The sequence below is a fragment of the Cotesia typhae genome, unplaced genomic scaffold (assembly GCF_013202065.1).
Source record: "Cotesia typhae breed Kobodo isofemale line unplaced genomic scaffold, CoteBio_Ctyphae scaffold_152, whole genome shotgun sequence".
NCBI lineage: Eukaryota > Metazoa > Arthropoda > Insecta > Hymenoptera > Braconidae > Cotesia > Cotesia typhae.
The window spans coordinates 4,371,738-4,392,799 of record NW_027423776.1 but is presented as its reverse complement, the minus strand read 5'-3'; the positions used below and the strand labels follow the sequence as shown (position 1 = coordinate 4,392,799).

At 27.1% G+C, this 21,062-nt stretch overlaps 5 protein-coding genes across 12 annotated transcripts; 2 read left to right on the top strand and 3 right to left on the bottom strand.

Moving 5' to 3' along the window:
• The first annotated feature begins 910 nt into the window (after nucleotides 1–910).
• On the top strand, nucleotides 911–3,101 carry Agpat1 (1-Acylglycerol-3-phosphate O-acyltransferase 1). Its single transcript, XM_074256769.1, has 5 exons — nucleotides 911–1,135; nucleotides 1,220–1,440; nucleotides 1,557–1,872; nucleotides 2,098–2,263; nucleotides 2,346–3,101. The coding sequence occupies exons 2-5, from the start codon at nucleotides 1,256–1,258 to the stop codon at nucleotides 2,501–2,503; spliced, it is 825 nt and encodes a 274-aa protein (XP_074112870.1). The 5' UTR covers nucleotides 911–1,135; nucleotides 1,220–1,255; the 3' UTR covers nucleotides 2,504–3,101.
• Nucleotides 3,102–3,518: 417 nt separating this feature from the next.
• Nucleotides 3,519–5,536, bottom strand: LOC141536320 (calcyclin-binding protein). The gene is made up of 2 exons (XM_074256770.1): nucleotides 5,196–5,536; nucleotides 3,519–4,875 (listed from the first exon to the last, which is right to left on the bottom strand). Exons 1-2 carry the CDS (start codon nucleotides 5,214–5,216, stop codon nucleotides 4,204–4,206), a joined length of 693 nt encoding a protein of 230 aa, XP_074112871.1. The 5' UTR covers nucleotides 5,217–5,536; the 3' UTR covers nucleotides 3,519–4,203.
• Nucleotides 5,537–5,893: 357 nt separating this feature from the next.
• Sting (transmembrane protein sting) lies at nucleotides 5,894–12,256 on the top strand. Of its 3 annotated transcripts, XM_074256762.1 has the most exons (10): nucleotides 5,895–6,102; nucleotides 6,233–6,410; nucleotides 6,697–6,887; nucleotides 6,945–7,055; nucleotides 7,120–7,252; nucleotides 7,310–7,467; nucleotides 8,365–8,545; nucleotides 8,616–8,729; nucleotides 8,793–8,909; nucleotides 11,759–12,256. In XM_074256762.1, the coding sequence occupies exons 1-9, from the start codon at nucleotides 6,097–6,099 to the stop codon at nucleotides 8,873–8,875; spliced, it is 1,155 nt and encodes a 384-aa protein (XP_074112863.1). In that variant the 5' UTR covers nucleotides 5,895–6,096; the 3' UTR covers nucleotides 8,876–8,909; nucleotides 11,759–12,256. The 3 variants fall into 3 exon arrangements, with proteins under 3 accessions (XP_074112864.1, XP_074112863.1, XP_074112862.1); XM_074256763.1 differs by having other exon boundaries at nucleotides 5,894–6,102; nucleotides 7,120–7,237; nucleotides 8,793–12,256; XM_074256761.1 differs by having other exon boundaries at nucleotides 8,793–12,256.
• A 259-nt stretch (nucleotides 12,257–12,515) lies between these two features.
• Nucleotides 12,516–17,931, bottom strand: LOC141536306 (macoilin-1). Of its 5 annotated transcripts, none has more exons than XM_074256742.1 (12): nucleotides 17,899–17,931; nucleotides 17,636–17,824; nucleotides 17,164–17,565; nucleotides 16,706–16,824; nucleotides 15,939–16,080; nucleotides 15,552–15,678; nucleotides 15,326–15,455; nucleotides 15,186–15,252; nucleotides 14,657–14,858; nucleotides 13,546–14,551; nucleotides 13,292–13,485; nucleotides 12,516–13,036 (listed from the first exon to the last, which is right to left on the bottom strand). In XM_074256742.1, exons 4-12 carry the CDS (start codon nucleotides 16,783–16,785, stop codon nucleotides 12,774–12,776), a joined length of 2,211 nt encoding a protein of 736 aa, XP_074112843.1. In that variant the 5' UTR covers nucleotides 16,786–16,824; nucleotides 17,164–17,565; nucleotides 17,636–17,824; nucleotides 17,899–17,931; the 3' UTR covers nucleotides 12,516–12,773. The 5 variants fall into 5 exon arrangements, with proteins under 5 accessions (XP_074112843.1, XP_074112841.1, XP_074112842.1 ...); XM_074256740.1 differs by having other exon boundaries at nucleotides 17,017–17,565; nucleotides 17,899–17,930; XM_074256741.1 differs by having other exon boundaries at nucleotides 16,706–17,304; nucleotides 17,367–17,565; nucleotides 17,899–17,930.
• An 879-nt stretch (nucleotides 17,932–18,810) lies between these two features.
• Nucleotides 18,811–21,011, bottom strand: Thor (eukaryotic translation initiation factor 4E binding protein thor). 2 transcript variants are annotated; one of them, XM_074256772.1, is made up of 4 exons: nucleotides 20,879–21,011; nucleotides 20,288–20,503; nucleotides 19,387–19,545; nucleotides 18,811–19,076 (listed from the first exon to the last, which is right to left on the bottom strand). In XM_074256772.1, exons 2-4 carry the CDS (start codon nucleotides 20,427–20,429, stop codon nucleotides 19,027–19,029), a joined length of 351 nt encoding a protein of 116 aa, XP_074112873.1. In that variant the 5' UTR covers nucleotides 20,430–20,503; nucleotides 20,879–21,011; the 3' UTR covers nucleotides 18,811–19,026. The 2 variants fall into 2 exon arrangements, with proteins under 2 accessions (XP_074112873.1, XP_074112872.1); XM_074256771.1 differs by having other exon boundaries at nucleotides 20,804–20,956.
• Nucleotides 21,012–21,062: the final 51 nt, after the last annotated feature.

The following is a 21,062-nucleotide window of genomic DNA, read 5'->3' as shown; positions in this document are numbered from 1 at the left end:
AATATAAAACATCTTTGTAAAAACTTTGTAGAACACAATTTATGTGATACAAATAAAACCTATTTATTTATTTTATTATGTAAGGAAAATTGTTAAAATTAGCAGATATCTCTCAATTGTAGTATACCTTTAAAAAATAATGCACAGTGGCAAATAAATAAAAATAAAACTTCCAATAATTATAATTTTAAATAATTTTGCGAATTGTAGTGATTTTAAATGTAACATATATCGATTAATATTTAGGACTTTTCCTTAAAAATAAATTATTGTAAGAAAAGCTTCTTCAAAAATTTATATGTAGAAATTTGAATAAATTATTAAAGCAATTTTATTTAATGTTCTTTTAGCATCAAACTATGCGGAAATGATAAGCTCGGGACTGATAAATTCTAATTTATGATTATAGAGTTATTTAGAAGAATATATAAAAATACATTTACAAATTTTTGTAAGTTGTAAAATTTTTCAAAATTTCTTGAAAATTGTCTGACATTAAACTTAGCTGTCACCTAATTGATTTTTAATTTCATTTAACAATTAAATTGAGTATAAAAAATTGCATTTTCTTGTTTTTAAAATTTTTAGATGTCAATTTTCTTTTCTTATTTTTTTGACACAATTTGTTTGTTAACAAAAGTTCTAAAAATTATCAAGTATCTGCTAAATTAATTTTTATGAAAATTATTTATTTGCTCAAAAAAGAAAATTGTTAACACGACAAAAAAAATTTTTTTATCAAAAATTTCGACAAAAAAAATTTATCAATTTTTAGTGAAGAAAGTTGAAATAGAGTGAAAGGGGATGTAAATATTTACTATAGTGCAATAAAGATTATTAAACTGTACATAAAAAGTAGATATAGATATCATCCCAGCTAAGATGCACGTTCATTGGTCCTAGCCCCGGCGGCGCTGATAAACGTCAGCCCTCTTGACGTTTTTGCGAGTGTTGTTATACATACATGACTGATAATAAAAAAGAGAAAAAAAAATAAGTACAATGGTAATTTTTTTATATAAGTAGGAAGCAAGACGTTTCCGTTGCAGTGAGTGGAGGAATTCCTGGTCGTCAACAACTGCTGAGGGTTTATAACGCGAGAATAGACCAGACAAAATAAACGCTAGGTGTTGAGGTAAGTGTAGTGAATTGGAACTTTTATTAAATTTATATAACGTATATTTTTTGATTTGATTAAAAAAATGTCTACCCTTTTCAGAAAATTTTTTTGGATATTGCGGATGAAAATTACAAAATGACACCTTCGTATCTAGAAATAATTTTAGTGGGATTTATACTAATTCTACCGTTTCTCTATGAAACCAGCAGTACATTTAGATATTATTTTAAATTTTTATTGTACTATGGTATTGTTATGGCTAATTCATTAATTTTGATACCTATTATGGTATTCCGTCCGGGAAATGTTAAAAATCTTTTGTAAGTTATCATAATTTTTATTTCTTTTTTTATTTTATCATCTTAATAATCCAATTTGTTGTTATCAGATGTTGTAATGTTGTTATAATAATTTAATGGTATTACGTGAACTCTAGATTGGCCTCATCAATTTGCCATCACGTAAGCAATTTACTTGGATTAAAATGGGAATTGCGAAACCGGGAAAACTTGGAAAAAGAACAAGCTTGTATCGTTGTCGCTAATCACCAGAGCTCATTGGACATACTGGGGATGTTCGAGATGTGGCCGGTAATGGACAAATGTACAGTTGTTGCTAAAAAAGAATTATTTTACGCTTGGCCTTTTGGGCTGGCTGCTTGGCTGTGTGGTCTTATTTTTATTGATAGAATGAACTCTGAAAAAGCACGAACTGCTTTAAATACAGCCACCGATAAAATAAAAGAAAAAAAGGTAATTTTAATTAAATTATTTTATTTTTATTGTCTGGCACAACTATTTGTCAAGTATAATTGTTCTTTACGTAAGCATATATATATATATATATATATATATATATATATATATATATATATATATATATATATATATATATATATATATATATATATATATATATAGAAGTATCTAATGTATGAGAGAATTTATTGTAATAACTACTATTGACATTTTCTACAGATTAAACTGTGGATATTCCCGGAGGGGACGCGACACAATACCGGAGAAATCCATCCATTTAAAAAAGGTGCTTTTCATGTTGCTGTTAACTCACAATTACCTATTTTACCAGTTGTATTTTCTTCTTATTATTTTTTATCTAAAAAAGATAAGCGATTTGATCCAGGTAATATAATTAAAGTTTATTTTTTTGTTATTAAATTTTTCTTATGTTAATATTAATGTTTATGTAAAATAAATATTTGTAGGACGTGTTATCATTACAACACTACCACCCATACCCACCAAAGGCCTAGGACCAGAAGATATTGAAGCATTGATGGAAAAAACTCGTAATTCAATGACACAAGTATTTTACTCAAGCTCTCGTGAAGTACAACAATCGCTCAACTCATGCAAACATTAAATACAATAAGTATACTTTATTTTATCTTAAAACTAATGAACAATGCAAAATAAGTAATAATGAGCCAAGGGAAACAGAACGAATGTACATCAAACTAGCTAGCTAGAAAACCAAAGACTTATACAAACTAAATTCAGTTATACGAATTGATTTAGGTGTAAAAATGTTTTTCGATTTTACATTATTTCTCCAGTATACGACTTTTTGTCATTTTAAACTTATTTATCTTTTAATTCAATTATTATAATTATTTTATAAAAATACTAAGGCTGGTCTGTGTCATCCAACTTACTTTCGTACTATTATATTGATAAGGTCATTCCAATTAATCATAAATATCCCATAGATAAGTGAAAAGATTTTCAAATATTCAGTGTGTATTCTTCTTTTCGCGTTTCTTTTACATCTTTTACAAAAAAGTTTATTTTTTTTTTATTTATTTAGTCAAAAACTTACTAGTCAAATGATATTTACCGCCGATCATTATTGTACTTTTTATTTTAGTGTTATTTTATAAGTTTGTGAAAATGATTTTTTTGTCAAATTTAATTTGATTTAAATTATTTTAAATGGATAATTAAAAAAAAAAAAAAAATAAGTCTAACAAGTGAAAGGAACTAAAATCATAAATTGAAAGCACAAAATTTCTAAGTATTTAATAAGTATTGCTAATAATAGCTTCGTTAATTATTAAATCAAACAATTTAATTATTATTAATTATTTTTGCTAAATTTTTTCAAATCACCTGCGAGAAAGTGTATGTAAATAAAATTTACTCTTACAATTTTAATGTCACATACGCTCATTTATATTTTTATTAACAAATAAAATTAAAGACAACTTTCCGCTCAGGGAAAACAAATAAAAGTAACTAGTATTAAATCAATTTTAATTTTTTAACAACCGATGTAATAACCCCAAAATAATAAAATATATCATCATTGTATATTAAAATTATAATTTTTAATAATTGTTAGTATGAGTGTGAAAAGAATAAATTTGATTGCACAATAATTAAAATTTACTTATTTTTATTATAATTACCTCAATTGTTTTAACATAATAAAAAATATCTATTAAATGCTGCGTGAAATAATTACATCTTATAATATAGTAAACAATGTAATAATTCATTATAGTATGTTCAATTGTTACCATTCATAACTTATGAGTTTAATTATTAAATAATTTTTAGTAAATATTTACAAGTGGGGTCAACCATTTTAATTTTATTTTTTTTAACGAAATGCCTATTTAATTTTATTGATATATATTTTTTTTTTTAAATACATAAAAAAATGACCAATTAAAGAAAAAAAATTGATTATCACAATTTTAACAAATTTACAAATTTTCAAAAAAATTTATTAATTTTTTAAAAAATTATGATAATCAACTTTTTTTTTATCCTTTTTTTATGTACTTAAAAAAAAAAATAAATCAAAAAAAGATAAAATAGAAATTTGATCCAAAAACATGAGCCAAAATTTTTTCCAACTTTTAAAGGCAAAAAATGATCGAAATCTTCATTTTTTCCTTTTCCGACATTTGTTATCATAAATCCGGCATAAAAACAAGCAGAATAAAAAAAATTTTTTTTATATTGATTTTTTACCCAGATATGGCCAAAAATAGGTTTGACCTACTTGTGAATAATTACCTAATTTTATTGACAAAGAAACAATGACAGAAAAAAAACTTATATTGACGGGAAATTATCGACACCGGCATTTTTCTTCTCTTGACTTTCAGTCCACGCTTTAGCAATTGTCCTCTTCATCTCATCGTCACCTTCTAGGTACATTTTCTTCATGATATTCATCAATCCAGCTTCCGGGTCTGAATTATCGGAGCTTGGGGCAGCATTTTTCGATTCTTTTATTCTCTTCTCTATTCCAGTCACGTGTGACCAATTTTTAGAAGCCTTTTTAGACAAGAATACAACGATCATATCAGTTTTAACCTTGATGTAACTTTTCGACGGGTCGATGTCTTCGCAGAGATTTGAAATGGGAAACTGGTAGTTTCGATTATCCAATCCCATAACTCGGAGGTCAATAGACCTCTCGGAGAAATCACAGGCAACAGCTTCCTTGGATAACGATTGAACATTCTTCAGGGTGACATAGAGCTTTATGAATTTTTCTGACTGGTCCCAGGCGTAGTTGGTCAATTTCACCTCGTAACATTTGGAATCTGAGACCGCTGGAACTACAGGTTTAGAGTTTTTGTTCTCCTCGTTTTTGGTAGCCTCCATAATTTTAGTCAGCTCTGTTTGAAGTCGTCTAACCTCCAACGCAAGCATGTCTTTGACTTTCTGTCTTTTTGCTTGCATCAACAGACTATTCAGCTCATCGATGTCCAATTTGATCTAGATAGATAATAAAATTAAAATTAACTTAGCAGATAGTTGATAATTTTAAGAATTTTTGTAACAAATAAATTATAGCAAAAAAAATTTATAAAAAAAATTGACATCATTTGATTTAGAAATTTTAAAAAACTACAAATACAATTTTTTAAAATTAATTTTTTGGAGCAAATTTATTTGTTAAAAAAAAAAAAAAATTAAAAAATTGTCAAGTGACAGCTAACTTTAATGTCATATAATAAATCAAAATTATCAAATAGTCATGAAATTTTTCTCATTATTAGATCTTAAATCAAATAAATTTTAATTAAGGTACTTACGTCTTCGATTTTAGATGCCATTTTTTTCTATTATTTGTTTAATTGGAGTATAAAAAATAAATTATAAATCAATGACAAGTATCAAACCACAATTATTTAATACTTTGTAAAAATAATGTGTCAGCCTTTAACACGTCAATACAATACACGATCAGGTTAAAATGCTTTTCTGGTTCTCGTGCGCGGTTTATAGCCTCAGTCACAAAAGCATTCGAGAAAATTCTTGAATGTTCTCTAACCCAAAATTTAAACTTTAACTTACTTCGGAATATTATTTTTAGTAATTATGAGCCAAAGTAGCTTTAAAAATTTTTTTTTCATGAATTCTTAATCAATGACACTATTATATTAATCAGTTAATTATAATTGAATTTTCTATTGTTTATTTTTGCTTTTATCTTAGAAATTAAATAAGTAGAGGCGCTGTTTGATGGCGGGAAAATTTGAAATGAGAACAAGAATTTTTTACTTGTGATTATAAATTATTAAATAATTTACAGATGAGAAAAAAACTATTGTTTTAAAAAAAGGGGCGACAAATTTTTTTTACTTGATTAAAAGAAAAATTAAAAAAATTTTTAACTTGCTAATAACACTTGAGCTCCATCTGCGTGAACGGTATTGTGCAGATATACACACATACATTTATATAATGTGTTTATATCATATCATAAGCCAAGTATTTATGAACTGCATAACAAAGTTTTCTAAGAAAACCTAAAACATACTGTAATTCAATAGATATTAGATATGCCATAAATTTTTCACCGGCTACGTGAAATAGTTTAGCACTGTCATGTAAATATTGCAAAAAATTTTTAAGTAACAATTTATTGTTATTCATATATCTCAACATTTTTATATATTGTTGTTAATCGTTCCTAAAATATTTTAATTAAGAATGGAGGTAACGTATTTAAAGCATATGTATTTATTTATTTACTTAAATAATATTAAAAAAAAAAAAAAAAACACTTATGTAGTGTCTTTGGTTAGATATGTCAAGGTCAATAAAAAAATATTTTTTAAAATTTCAGGTAATAGAAGAAAAAAAAAATGACGTGAATGAAAAGCAAGAGAATGTTGTGACATATCCTCATCAACCTTCGATGACAGTTTATATTTTGTTGATAACTGCAATATCAATTATTATCATCGGTGTTTCCGTACGACTGATTTATAAAGACAGTTATTTAAAAGCTTTTATTGATAACTGTAAGTTGAAAATTTTTTTCTTTTGATTTTTCAATTAAAATTATTACTATAATTATAGCAATGAGGTTGAAGTTAGCAGACACTTGACAATTTTTTGATTTTTCTTGAAAAATAAACTAGACATAGAAAATTATTTATAAAAATGTTATTTTTAATTTTTCAGAGCTTCTAAAGATAAAAGTTTTAATTAAAATTTTCTTGCTATAATTTATTTGTTAAAAAAATTCTTAAAATTATCAGATGTCTCTCAATTTCAGTATCATTTATAACAATAATTTTTTTACAGTAACAACTTTTGTTGTATGTTTCATGATGCTCACCTTAGGATCTGTAATGCTACGTATGATAAGTTTTCTTGCAGAGTTAGAATATTTAAAAAGTCACCATGATAATCAAGTGAAGAAAATATTGACTCATACATTCGAATTTAATATTACCTCAATAGTCTTTATCGTTATTTGTTGTTTATATATATTGGTAAGTACTTAAGTTCTATTAAATTTCCCGGTAATTTAATTTAATTGGTTATTCTAGATGTTTGCTATAAGAAAAGGTGATATTCTGAGTTATACTCGTGCCTTGGATTCAATGTCAAATATTTTGATGATTTTATTGTCTATTATTGTGAGCCAAAGTATTGGCTTGGTAAGAATGACTCCGATAATATAAACCATTAAACATAAATTATTAATTTCATTTATTTAAATAGTTTCGTTGTGAATTCAACTCTATTTACAAATCCAGTGCAGCTGCAGGAGTTGATTATGGGACTGGGATGGCGCATAATTATTATTATGGTTATTTAAGAATTATTTTACTTTCTGATGGTACTAGTAATTCAGGTAATATTTTTAATTAATCACAGAATAAATTAAAACTAAGGTATTGAATTTTCGTAGGACTGCGTGCAAAAATGGAAGTTTATGAAAGTAATCAAAGTACATCGGACTTTCAGATAACGATTCCTGTAAAAAAACTTTTTATCCTGATACCCGAGTCTGGACATATTCCTCCAGACCTTAGAGATGCCTCTAACTATTGGCTGGAGAGTACGACGGTTGGTAATTATTAAAAACTAGCTGTTACCCGCCCGCTCCGCTGGGCACTTTATAGAATTGTATTTTAAAATCTAGACTTCAATTTAATTGGAGTATTGTCATGACTTGCTCAGATTCTAAATTTCATCGGATTGGCCTGTACCTTTTATCCATGTGATAATTCTAGCTAATATTCATTGTAACTTTCAATGTGCAATCACTATATCATTTGGATCCTATAGGAGCTAGAGCTTGGAAATTTGAAATTTTCATTCTTAACATCCACCCCCGCAGTCTATATTGGGAGTAAGTTGTCATAAAATCCGATATTAAATCATTGTTACATCACGTACAGAAGATTCTTATCAAATTTGGAGCTTATAGGAGCTACAGCTCGGAAATTGAAATTTTAATGTTAACACCCACCCCCACAACCCCCTGTGTCGCCAGCTATCGTAAAGTTTGTTTATAAATAATTTTTACATCACTTAAAAAAAATTCCTACCAAATTTGGAGTCTTTAGAAGCTATAGTTTGAAAATTAAAAATTTTCATTGTTGATACCCACCCCCGCAACCCCCTGTGGGGTGATCTATCGTAAAATTCGTTCATAGACTATTTCTACATCTCTTACAGAGGATTCCTATCAAATTTGGAGTCTATAGGAGCTGTGGTTTAAAAATTGGAATTTTTCATTGTTAACGCTCCCGCAAACCCCTTTGAGAGAGGAATTTCTTAAAATCCGTTCTTAGTTGACCTTTACATAGCAAAAGTAATATTTATACCAAATTTAAAGTCTCTACGCCTTATAGTTCCAGAGATATCGCGATGAGTCACTATATACTTAATAATCTCTTATGAATGTATATAGATATAATTTTCAAAACAAGTATGAATAATTATTAAACATAATTTTAGAGTCTTTATAATGAAGTTCGGGATCGAGCTGGCGTTAAAAAACGTGTCTATCATAATACTGTCTATAAAATTCACCCTGGAGGTGAAGGAAATAAACGGAGGCCTGTTTATATTGTTGTTGAAGGAGCAACTCCAGTGTTAACATTTTATGAAGTATTGCAACACGCTCATAAACATACTGGTAATTTTTTTAGTTAATGTAATTAATAAATAACTAATTGATAATTACTTCATTTTTTTTTATACATTAGATACATATAAAAATAATCGACACCTGATAATTGCTGCCTTCTATAAAACTCTTCAAGATTTGTTGAATGAAAATGCTGAATCTCGTGATACTTGTGAATTAGTTTATTTTAAAGGTATTTATATTGAATAATAAAAATGTATAATTGCAATTAAATACTAATGGTTTTTAATTTTAGATTATGACGACGATGATAAAAAAGTTAATATCGGAGAAATTTTATTGGAAAGAATTCGGAAAGAGGCTCCGAATTGCTATTGAATAATAAAATATTAATAAAGAGTATTTTAAAATTGTAAGTGTGATATTAATTATTAAAAAATATTTTTAAAGTACTCAATGGTCCAAAAAAAGAGTCTGAATATTTTTTTAAGGTTTAATGAGTACAATAAAAAAAAAAAAAGTTAAAGTATGACTGTTTTTATATATCATTACAAGTTTTTAAATCGTTTTTCTATATATAATGAACGTAAAAAGAATTGACACAGATGTGAGTGATAAGTGTATCTAGAAATATTTTTAAAATAATTTTTTTTGTACTACACATTATTTAACAAATTTAATTATTGAAAAAGGTTTTGCCGTATTTATTGCTCATGTATAATTAAATATTTATTTTCATCAAAAACATCTGACAATTATTAAAAATTATTAATATATTAAGCGACATATCAATAATATAAATAATTACTTAGATCCTGTTGATATGTGCAACTAATTATCATGTTAGAAAACGGCAGGAAAAATAATTAATTAATTTACTATACACAAAAACTGTCGAAAAAAAAAGACATCTAATTACAATGAACTACAGTAGAGATTTTTAATTGTTCTTTGTTCTTAATTAATAATTTTAGAACCTTTTTTTATTTACTTTTAATAAATATGTATATTGCATAAGTAATACACAGTACACAATAATTAAAGATTGGTACAAACTAATCAGGATATTTTTTTTTAATTAACTTTTTCACTTTTGTTTATTTTTTTAATTTTTTTTTTCTTTCATTTCCGAGCCTTTATAGTCACCAAGAATATTAACTCGCATTTTTTATTTTTAATATTTATTTGTCGAGCGTTATATCATTTTTTTTTATCAAGTATTTGCATACTAAAATGTTTAGGAAAATTTTTCTTTTTGATACAATATTTACACAATCGACTATTTGATCGTTACACAAGTTTCATCTTCTTAATTTGTTGCATATGGGCTTTTTTGATAAGAAAAATAAAAATTAAAAGAAAAACACAATACTGAAAAAAGTAAAAAGAAATTAATCCTTAAATAAATATTTCAACGAAATAATAGTTGTTTATAAGGATAATAAATTATAATATATGCTGAATAGTTGAAAAAATTTGTTTTTAATAATAAATGAAAATAAATAAATGAGAATACAGAGGTGAAAATGATAAATTTAAATAATATATAAATTATGCTGACGCGTTATTTCTTTCTCGCTTTCTTTCACTCTCATTCTCGCTTTCATTTTCTCGCTTATTTGTAGACAGATCTGTAGTCACAATAATAATTATCATTATTATTATTACATACTATTTATATATATATATATATATATTTTTTTTTTATGTTCTCAGTTTTATCATTAAACATTATCAAATAAAGGTTGTACAATAAAGTTAGTACAGTAGACAATTTAAGACCATTTGCGTGTCCAGCCACCGAGTGTGAGATCAATACAGGGACAAACTGATTAATTAAATAATTAATTGACCATTTTGTCATGCAACGTCATCTGCATATATACATATATATGCAGTAGTCATTATTGTTGGCGATGATAAATTATTTCATATGTTTAGCCGCAATTACTTAAATCTAATTTATTTACTTTTATTATTTAAGTACGCAATAAGACATTGGAAGAGCTTAAGATATGAATTTTTAAGACAATTATTTCAAATTAATATTCGAAAAACAATCATTTATTTGGTCATGAGCTTTATGCCAAAAAATTTTGATTTAATTTAAATATAATATCAACTAATATCAATTAACAATTTAACTATTACTTTTTTATTACCAATCGTGCTATTGGCACACTTAAATCGAGAAATTAAAATTAAAAAAAAAAAATAATATTTTAAGTATTTATCACACATAAAATTTAGTAAGTAACAATGTTTTTTTTTTAGTTTTTTCTTTTTTTTATAATTAAATTATACAAGGTGATAAAGATATCATCAACTATTATTATAACAATATCACACTTCATACACAATTGCGTATATTCCTTCTTTGTTTTATTTATTTTTTTTTTTTACTTTTAAACAATTTGATAAAATAATACTCGCGTACATGTATTTTGATATATTCGCACAACCAAAAACTAAATAAAATTAATGATAATAATTTTTAATTTTATTTCAAGATTTATGAAGAATATTAAATAAACCCGAAATAAAATAATTATTTATTGAAACAGCCATAACTAGCACATTCCTGATCAGGTACATTGTTTATCATCGCTTAATTTATTTTCTCATTAAGTTAAATTTAACTCTTCAGTTCTTGCTAAAAACATTTTTTGTCATTATTATTATAAATTTATCTCGATGACAAATAAAAATATTCGTAATAAGAACATTGTTAAACGTGACTGGAACACAAATGCCTTTGCATTTACGCGCTTAACCATTTACAGTGATGATGATAATAATAATAATAATATTTATAGTAACATAAGTCATTGCATTTGTTCAATTAAAAAATATCATTGAGATATTTGGACTTATACGCAATAATGAATGATAGAACATTCAACAGGATTTAATGTTTGTTTTGTTATGACAAGAATACAAACTGTATCAATTATTTCAGAATTTCAAATCGTACAATTGCAAGTACTAATTTTTTTTTTTTAATCCTAATGACAGTGATTAATAATAAAATAATAGTATTTGACATTCTCAATATTGAAGACCGAATAGATACTCATTACTTGAATTAAAAAAGGAAATATTTACATTAAACGGGAAGAAATGAACCTAATTATTTGTTAAGAAATATCTTATTTTCTTAATATACTATATCATAATAAAAATTATCATCATTATTATAATAATAATAATTATTATTATTATTATTATTATTATTATTATTATTATTATTTGTGCTTATAGGACTGTTTCGAGATTGATGAATGACTAGTCGGCCACGATGCAGGATTTTAATTAAACAAAAACATATTATTACGACTAAATATACGGATATGGAACGCATGTATGCTTTTAATTATCACTGAGTTGGAAATTTTATTAATTAAAATTAAATTCTTAAAAAAAAAAAATATCAATTAGTTCTGTCAAACATGAACGTAATTTTAGACTGATAAATGATCATCTGAAAAAACGCATTTTGTAAATGCGTAAAATAATGTTGTGATGTTAATGATAGCTAATATAAAATTATTATAGGTGTAATTTATGTAACTTTTGCTGTAGCTAAAATTATCATGGAATTGATATTTTGTTCAATTAAAAATGTTATTTCGTTAAGTAATGGAGAATTTATACGATGGAAGTGCGAACAGTTGTTTTTTATGACATTCAGTACACTTTGTATGCTGGACTAGTTTCAGAGTACGACTTTGATTAATAAAAATACAAAAATTAATATTACGCCGAAAGTTGTTTTATAAATTTTGTGTTATTTACCAATTCATCAAACTGTCATATTCACTGAACATTTTTTAGCACAATTTATTCATATTTTAGAATGAATAATAAATTTTAGAAAAATAATTTCATTCAATAAATAAAAAATTTTGAAAAAAAAAAAAAAAAAAAACATCTGTAAAACATCAAATTTTTCCTAGATGTAAAATTAAATTTTTTCAAATAACAATTCAGGATTTTAGAATATAAAATAAAAAAAAAATAATATTTAATTAATATAGATTTTTTCACCAAAAATGTCTACTATCTCATAGACAACATAAGTTTAAAGATATTTTTTACATCTTTATACAACATTAATGAAACAAAATAATTTGTATTTCATTAAAAGTTTCAACTCAAATAAGAAATAAAAATAAAAAAATAGAAAAGTGATAACCACTGAGAAACAATAAACGAAAGTAGCTTACATATTTGTTGCGCCCTGTGTCACGATTGCGAAAGAAATAAGTTAAATAATTTAAGCCTCGGTGGAGGCTACGAGCGAGCCTTTAGGTGTGTAAGCCGTTGCATTAGGATCGAGATTAGACACAGTACATCCTGGACACGGACTTTCAGTACTACGCATTTTAGAACCACCAACACGTACATCATTGTTGAGTCGTAACTTGGACGTTGTATTGCTGGATGCTGGACTGAATGTGTCTTGAGGCATCACTGCTAAATCTTGTGCAATTTTGGCTTTTAAAATTTCCATTTCTTTCTCGTGTGACCTCATCATACCTAAATTGAAATTTTAATAATTAATTTCTCGAGTTAGCTGATGTTTTTCAGTTAAACATTTAAAAATTTCAAATTATAAAAATGTATGAAGAACAATAACTTAAATGATAATTAAACAATGAAATTTCTTAACGGTAGTCTACGAAAAACTGTAAATTTATAAATTTCCTGACAATGATTTTTAATAATCAGAGATTACATGCAGAGGCTATGATAATTATGTTATAAAAAAAAAAAAAAAAAAAATAAACTCACTTTCTCTAATTTCAAGCTGTCGTTTAGCTTCACCGAGCGCTGAAAATAGATCAAGTTTTATCCGTGTTTCCGCGCTCAAGCTATTTTCCAGGTGAGAGTTCTTTTCTTGGAGAGCATTTAACGCACTGAGAAGAATTTCTGTTTCACCATGATTATCTTTACAATGCGTAATTTCTTTTTCCAACGATAAAAATCTGAAAAAATAAAAATTACATTAATAACTGTTACTAAAATGAAACCAAAAGAAATAATACCTTTCTTCTTTCGTTTTTAGTTCCCGTCTTAAACTTTTGAGATCCTGCTCCATTTGTGCTCGTCGAGTTTTACACGCATCTGTACACTCCTGTCGTACAAGCGGCGGAGGAGGCGGTGGAATCACGGACCTAGCCTCTTCAGCGACCCGTCGCGCTCGTCTTTCAGACACCAGCGATGCCTCGCAGGCTGTACGTTGTCGACGTTCTTCAGCGATTCGTCTTTCGAGCGATGACATTGTCTGTTTGTCTAATTGACGAGCGGTAACTAGCCCTTGGAGCTTACTCTGCAGCTGATCATTATCATGCTGCAGCTGTTGCATGTCACCTTTGGCTTGTCGCTCACCAGTGAGCAGAGTATTTACTTGTGAACGTAATTCTTGTTCTATTTGTCGACTCGACTGTAAATCCGATTTTAAACGTTTTATGTCAGCCTCAAGTTTACGACAAATAATTACCCTCTGGCAATATTCATCTTGTTGCTTTTGATGGTCACTTATTGTTGTATCTGGAATAATATTTTTACTTTGACGACCTTTACGTTCACGTTGAGTGTGTTGCACTGTCGTTGTCGTCGTCGAGTCACGATTCTCTTTAACATTATTATTGTTATTGTTGTTGTTATTATTATTATTCCATTTGCCTGTTGCTGAACCGTTTGATTGTGTTTTCATCGAATTATTGTGAGATGAATTACTACCTTTAACGGTTTTATCTTTTTCCGCTTCATTTACGTCAAAATCATTAACTGAATTTATCCGTTCGATAAAATGTACATCATTATTATATGATACCGTTGTACCATTACTATGGGAAAATCTTTTGTCATTTTTATCTGACTGTGAAGAATTATTTGAATTATGTTTATGATCATCAAGCTTATCGCTTTTGTCAAGTGATTTTCTATGACTATTTTTGGCAGATATATTTTGTGCTTGAGGCGACGTGTGAGCGTCATTTGATATACCGCCATTATGTACACTTGTGTCTGTAGAAGCACCACCATTCCCTGATAATAAATCATAACAAAAACATGATTAATTAATTAATTTATATTTAGCAAGCATAATAATATAAACTACTAATGATTTTATAATTGTAAATAAATACAAACTACCTCTACTTTTTTCTGGACTGGGATTATACGGTGTATGTGGCCTGTGCGGCTGTGATTTTGAATTTGTTTCTGTCGTTACTATTTGTGATTGTAACTGTGATTGTAGTTGTGTTGATACGGCTTGTTGTTCTGCAGGTAATGCTTGTTGCAATAGCTGTAGATAAAATTCATTTTCTTTCGCCACATCTTTTTGTTTTCTCTGTAGAAAACAAATCGTTCAATTTTATTCATTGTGCACAAAATGAAATAATAAATAAATTAATAAATTAATTAATTAAGTAACTATTAATTAGAAGTTTACAATCACTACACTGAATTAATATTTTCTCGCATTTACTAAATTAAGTAAAATTTAAAACTAACTCAACTATTGAACAAACTATCATGAATAAAGTTTTGAAACTTTTAAAAGATATAAATTCAAGTTTAAACTTTCATAACAATATTAAATTTAATCACATCGATCAATTTTACCATCAAAGTATGGCTTATAACGAAATTTACCTTATTCTCTTAATAATATTACCTGTCTCATTCTGTAACCTACATAGCTTTTGAAACCAAAACCCAAGGTAACTACAGGATAACCAATGCTGTTCAACAAAATAGGTATTATTAAATATGAGTATGATGATGTTAATTAATATAATCAATCAAAAATCTCACCAGTGTGCTGCAAAAGGCCTACAAAGATCAAGATGAAAGGGCATGTGGCGTAGATCACGCAATCGCACTGCAGCCTCTATGTAGAGAAACAATAGCCACAACATCACAGTTGGTAAGCACACTCCTTTATCTGCAATATTATTTATTTATATATGTTAATAAATAATTGATCCACTCATTGGCATGATATATATGTATAAAATTAAATAAATAATTAATTATTTACCCGTGTGCCACACGTATTGTACCCAAACATATGTACTGGCTGCGAAAAATAGCCAGTGAACAGGTATGAAGAAAAAACAAATCATATCTGATGTTAGAGCAATACAAATGAAAAAAACGGAGAACGCCTGTAACCAAACAGTACATTAATAAGCAATTAATGATTACTTTACCAAATGTATTATCATTTATTTGAAATGAATTAACGAGGGCATTGCACTGACCCAATAATAACAATTTGTACACAGTTATTTAGTTGTTATATTTATCTACGATCTGAAACGTTAAAAAAACGTTATACTACTCAATGTAGGCTGCAAATAGACAAAGTTAACAGTTGGGTCAGCCAATGACTTTAGAAGAAAAATCTATTAAAAGATCAACTTACCAAGCCTTGATATTTAAAAGAATCGTAAACACTTCTGAGTAGCAGCCAGAATGGCCACAAAAATTCAAATCGAAACTCTAATATGAAGTCCGCGAAAATCACCATGGCCCATAGTAACAGAAACTTTAGGTAGAGCAGTGTGCTGTGAAAATACAACAAACAAAACAATTGATTACTGTTATAAAAAAAAAAACACTGTACGATTACAATAATTATAATTAATAATTTAATTACTATATACTTATTAAGATTATTAAATGCTAGGTATATAATTTATCAATGAAATCAAATAAATAACAATGTATTATTATTATTATTATTATTATTAACACAACATAACAACCAATTGTTATAAAATAATTTTTTAACTTGATAACTCGTAACTGACAGCAATAATAAACATAATAATAGTAGCTATTATCATAATGAACGTAATAATGACATTATATAGTAGATCGTAAAAAAACGTTTAACGCGGAAACGTCAAAAGCACAAGTGATGCAAGCATCAACACAGCGAGATGACTGGCTAGGTGATCATATTACTTTGTAATATCTAAATCTCACAATATCAGCTATCAATAGTTGTCATTGCATCAATGAATAAAAAATATTTTCACACATAAACTATCATATTAATAAACCAATAATTGAATGAACATAATTATTCCGCGTGGTAAATAATAGTAGTTTGATATATTTTTTGGTTATTTTAAGCAGCGGCCATTATGATGTACACATATGGCGAGCCAAATAAGTAATATATACCTTCCATAAATTCCTTCGGTGATCTTATTGCGTTTCAAGGGCCTCCGGAGCTTGCCGCACTCGGCATTTCTTCTCTTCATATTCCTCAACACACTTTAACAAACTACCAGCACGACGTTCTATCACAACGGCGGCGGTTAACACAACGTTCAGATGATATAGTAGTGGGGAAAAACAATTAATAATAGTAATAGTAATAATAATAATGATAATAATAATAATTACTATGATGATGATGATGATGATGATAATAATAATAATGTAACTAGAAAAAAAAACATGTATATATCTCAAGTATTATAAAACTTTACCACTTGTAAAATATCAAGTGTTCGATGTAATGTTCGTCTTCTTATTATACAATATAATTCAACTACTCTTTCTTTCACACTTTATATATGTATGTATATTTATATATATGTATATATGTCTGTTACCAACGTGTCTTTCTCACTCACTTGATCTCACAGCACTATCAATCTCTTTTGTTGTCATTCGTCTGTAGACAGATTCGTGATTTCACGGCGGTTCACCAAGCAGCTGATTGGTCCATTATGAGACATGGCGCTAATCAACCTCTAATGATCCTCCCGCGATTTCTACCAAACATGTATGCTTTTCAATTCTTTACCTTTTACTTATTCAATAAAATATACCACACCGTATAACTTGAGATGACAATAATATATTTCTTCAGCACTTGCTATTAAATTAAACTATTCTTCTTTTTTAATATTCCTCTTCTTCTCATAGCAGCTACTTGACCATTATATGTAGATGGTGAACTAAACTTGACACACGTGTTCAACAACTGTTCTTTTGCTCTTCGGATCCACCGTGAATCTCAATGTAATCTCGGTCTATAATGAAACAAACAATCAAAGAAGATTGTTCTCCTCTTACCTATCATTAATTAATTGATACACTTACTATTATTATTTCTCTGTTAAATAATTTTAACTCAGGCTCTTTGATTATAACTCGCGTTGACTCATACTCGCGTCTCCGGGTTTTATCGATCGTGGATATGCCTAGTCCACCGACGATGGCGTCAGCCTTGTTGTTTTTGCGATTCCTTGCCAGCTGTGTCTCGTTCTCGTAGTCCACCTCTGCATGTAACTATATAATATTTTGTATATATATATATATATATATATATATATATATATATATATATACTCATGTATACACACATATAAATCACCAAGCAAGCAGTCCAAACCTACACGAGTTGAAACTACTCTGCACTTGCAGCAGCATATAGTGCGCACCCTTTTTTTTTTACTAAACTATACTCTATTTAATCCCCAAGCTTCTTTTTTAAAGGCACGAACTATACCAAAATTTGCTTTTTATTCTTTTATTAAAATTATTAAATAAAAATTTTTATTTCTTCTGATTAAATATTCTTCTTATCGATAGTTTACTTTTACAATTCTATTTTTTAGTTCTCTCAACCGGTAATTAATTTTAATTGTAAGTTATTTAAGTTCCCGCTAAAATAATAATTCTCAGTGCATTCAGTTTTCTTCGTCACCACTCGAGTACTTCCGTCACAAATGTTGTTTATGTTTAAATGCAATAACACATGTGTCACAGCTTGTCACATTGATACATATTCATTACTTTGCTGGTTATTATGTACAGTGAAATGTGTTGATGTACTTACCGAAGATAGGAGTTATTTTTATAAATGAAAAAAAAAAAATCGATATCTTCTCTGAATTTTTGTGGAAAACAATTTTTATAATTCAAAAAAAAATCTGGATTATATTTTATCTATAATTTTATTTTACAGGTTGATGAACTTGATTCCAGAGAATAAGTCATACGATATGGTCTATTTGAAATTATTCAATTTTTTATGAAAATGAAATAAGTCGACATTTCAAAATTTTTAGAAATTTTTTATTGAAAAAATTTCAATTAAACGATTAAAAAAAATGTCACATGTAAAACACTTGAAAAAATATAAGTGCAATTTTTTAGAAATATTTTTTTTAGTTGTAATTTGATTAATAAAAAAAATAAAAAATTTTTAGACGTCTGCTAACTTCAGTGTCATAATTTTTTACTTAATTTAATGTAATTTATATGAGGAGATATTTTCCTATTTAAAAAATTTTTATTGTTTAATTACAATGAAATCATGAATATTATACAAAAAATTTTAATTAAATTTATATAAAAGTTATTCATGGCAACTAATGAGTTTCTTAATATAAACTTAATAAACATTAATTTTAATGATTGACAATGGAAAAAATATACCACAAATGAACACGTCTTAATCACAGCTCTCACTTTTACAGATCATTGCTTCACATATCCATTTGAAACTGCTCAGAGACTTCTTCAATCACTGCGATTTCTGAAAGAGAAAAAAAATGATTAATTATTGATCGTTTTAATATTGGAAGTAATTAATTTATCAAAATTAAACATTTAATAAGAACAAATGAACAAATAATTTTTAATATTTGAATTTCATAGAAATTTAAATATCAAAAGAATCGAAATAATTGTGAAACACTTGTATCAATTTCTATTTAGCAACTAAATATTATCAAGTGTCTACCTTAACACTTCTTTAAATTTCCGAACTTTCAATGTAATAATTGAATCAGGAATTTCAATTTTTACATTTTTTTCAATTTAAAATTTTTGTAAAATAAAAATACCTTTGGTTGGTTTATTGCAAACAGACACATTAGTCGTAGCAATTATTGGAGATCCTTTTAATAAATTTGCTGGGATTGACGTAACACTTGGAGGAGTTTTAGAGATCGGTGAATTTCTCAAATTCATTAAAAAAGCCCGTTCATACACGATTCGTGTACCTGTAATAAAAATAAGAATAATTATTGTTTCATCATTATAAAGTAAGTAAATAAACAAATAAAATAATTTAAAATTGACTTAATCAAAATAAAAGCTATGTACATTCATTCTATTTATAACCAGAACGAAGAAAGTTGTAAAAGAAAAGCAAGAAAACAAAGAGTACTTGAGAAGTATTAATAAATATTCAGATAACTAAAAAGTAAAACGTAGATTTTCTGTCATTGAACATTATATTAGTATCGTAAACTGCTTGGCGATAAAAGTTGACTCATCGTTGAAATAATTACAAAAGTAAAAAAAAAAAAACAATTGGAAAAATAATAAACAGCGGTAAGATAATAAAAAATATAATACTATGCATAATAAGCCTGAGTTTAATTGTTTTTATTTTTTATTAGCAGTGTATGTCATTAATTAATAGTTACTATAAATAATAGCGACCATTATTATTTATACGCAATGATCTGGTAATAAATAAAGTCGTGGTAATTCAAAAACACGTGAGTTAATCTCTGGTCAGCTGATGTTTTGATCAACACGAGAATAACTACTAATTGGAGGTCGTTTTATTACGCCAAAAAAACAATAATGTTCTCTATGTACTGAACTATATACTGAACAATCAATAACTTTGAGCCAGAGGTCGTTAGACTTGAGATCAATATAAATAATTTAATGTTATTAAATATTATTTAATTTTTATTTCAGATATTTAAAAGTTTTAAGATTAATACAAACCTCCTGGTGTTGTTGAATACAAAGTACCTCCTGGTGTTGATGAGTAATCGACTGGTAATTGATTTGGGTCAGAGATAACAATTCTTTTAAAAGGTATATTTTGATTTTGAGTGACTTGGCGTGCGATCGGAGATGCTGACATTGTTATTATTTTTATTTAACAATATAAAAACAAAATACACGGTTGACTTATCAGAGAAACCTTGAAATGAACACCTGAGGGAATGAAAAGTATTTGGTGAGTTGTAATAAAATAGATGATCAAAAAAATTTAATTGCTTTGATACAGTTTAATATTTTAGGCGTAATTCAACGACTGTTCTTATAATGTCCAAGTGACCAATAAGAAGAAATAATACAAAGACTAAATAAATAGAATGGTCGTGTATATGTAGCTGAAGAAAAATACAGAAGCTACTACTGACTAATGACTGTGTTTTTAAAGTAAAAACAAAACTTTTTGTGACATGCATGTACAAATGCTACGTAATTTAAAGAGCTGTTTGAGTTTCTTACTAAAATATCTTTGAACTAAGAATAACAACAATAATTTTTATGATTATTTAAAAACTGATGCGAATCACAGCTTACAGATTTAAATTTAAATTCACAAAACACTTATTATTAGTAAGTCATCCTGTTCAATTGAGTTAAAGAGAGCTACTGGTTGTTTAATATTTGAATATTGTCAATAGCGTTAAATAACTTGGGTAATAATAATGCTGAATGTGCACTGTAAGCTGTAAGCTAGCTGATAAGATGTAAGCATTTATAT

Coding starts and splice junctions, on each gene's coding strand:
- Agpat1 (XM_074256769.1), top strand. CDS start 1,256: ATGACACCTTCGTATCTAGAAATAATTTTAGTGGGATTTATACTAATT. Junction 1,441..1,556: donor GGAAATGTTAAAAATCTTTT/GTAAGTTATCAT, acceptor CGTGAACTCTAG/ATTGGCCTCATCAATTTGCC. Junction 2,264..2,345: donor AGATAAGCGATTTGATCCAG/GTAATATAATTA, acceptor AAATATTTGTAG/GACGTGTTATCATTACAACA.
- LOC141536320 (XM_074256770.1), bottom strand. CDS start 5,216: ATGGCATCTAAAATCGAAGAC. Junction 4,876..5,195: donor TGGCATCTAAAATCGAAGAC/GTAAGTACCTTA, acceptor TTATCTATCTAG/ATCAAATTGGACATCGATGA.
- Sting (XM_074256762.1), top strand. Junction 6,411..6,696: donor AAAAGCTTTTATTGATAACT/GTAAGTTGAAAA, acceptor ATTTTTTTACAG/TAACAACTTTTGTTGTATGT. Junction 7,468..8,364: donor ATTGGCTGGAGAGTACGACG/GTTGGTAATTAT, acceptor ACATAATTTTAG/AGTCTTTATAATGAAGTTCG.
- LOC141536306 (XM_074256742.1), bottom strand. CDS start 16,785: ATGAAGAGAAGAAATGCCGAGTGCGGCAAGCTCCGGAGGCCCTTGAAA. Junction 14,552..14,656: donor TCCAGAAAAAAGTAGAGGTA/GTTTGTATTTAT, acceptor ATTTATTATCAG/GGAATGGTGGTGCTTCTACA. Junction 13,037..13,291: donor ACAGCTTGAAATTAGAGAAA/GTGAGTTTATTT, acceptor ATTTCAATTTAG/GTATGATGAGGTCACACGAG.
- Thor (XM_074256772.1), bottom strand. CDS start 20,429: ATGTCAGCATCTCCGATCGCACGCCAAGTCACTCAAAATCAAAATATA. Junction 19,546..20,287: donor GTATTCAACAACACCAGGAG/GTTTGTATTAAT, acceptor TTTTTATTACAG/GTACACGAATCGTGTATGAA. Junction 19,077..19,386: donor TTGCAATAAACCAACCAAAG/GTATTTTTATTT, acceptor TTTCTCTTTCAG/AAATCGCAGTGATTGAAGAA.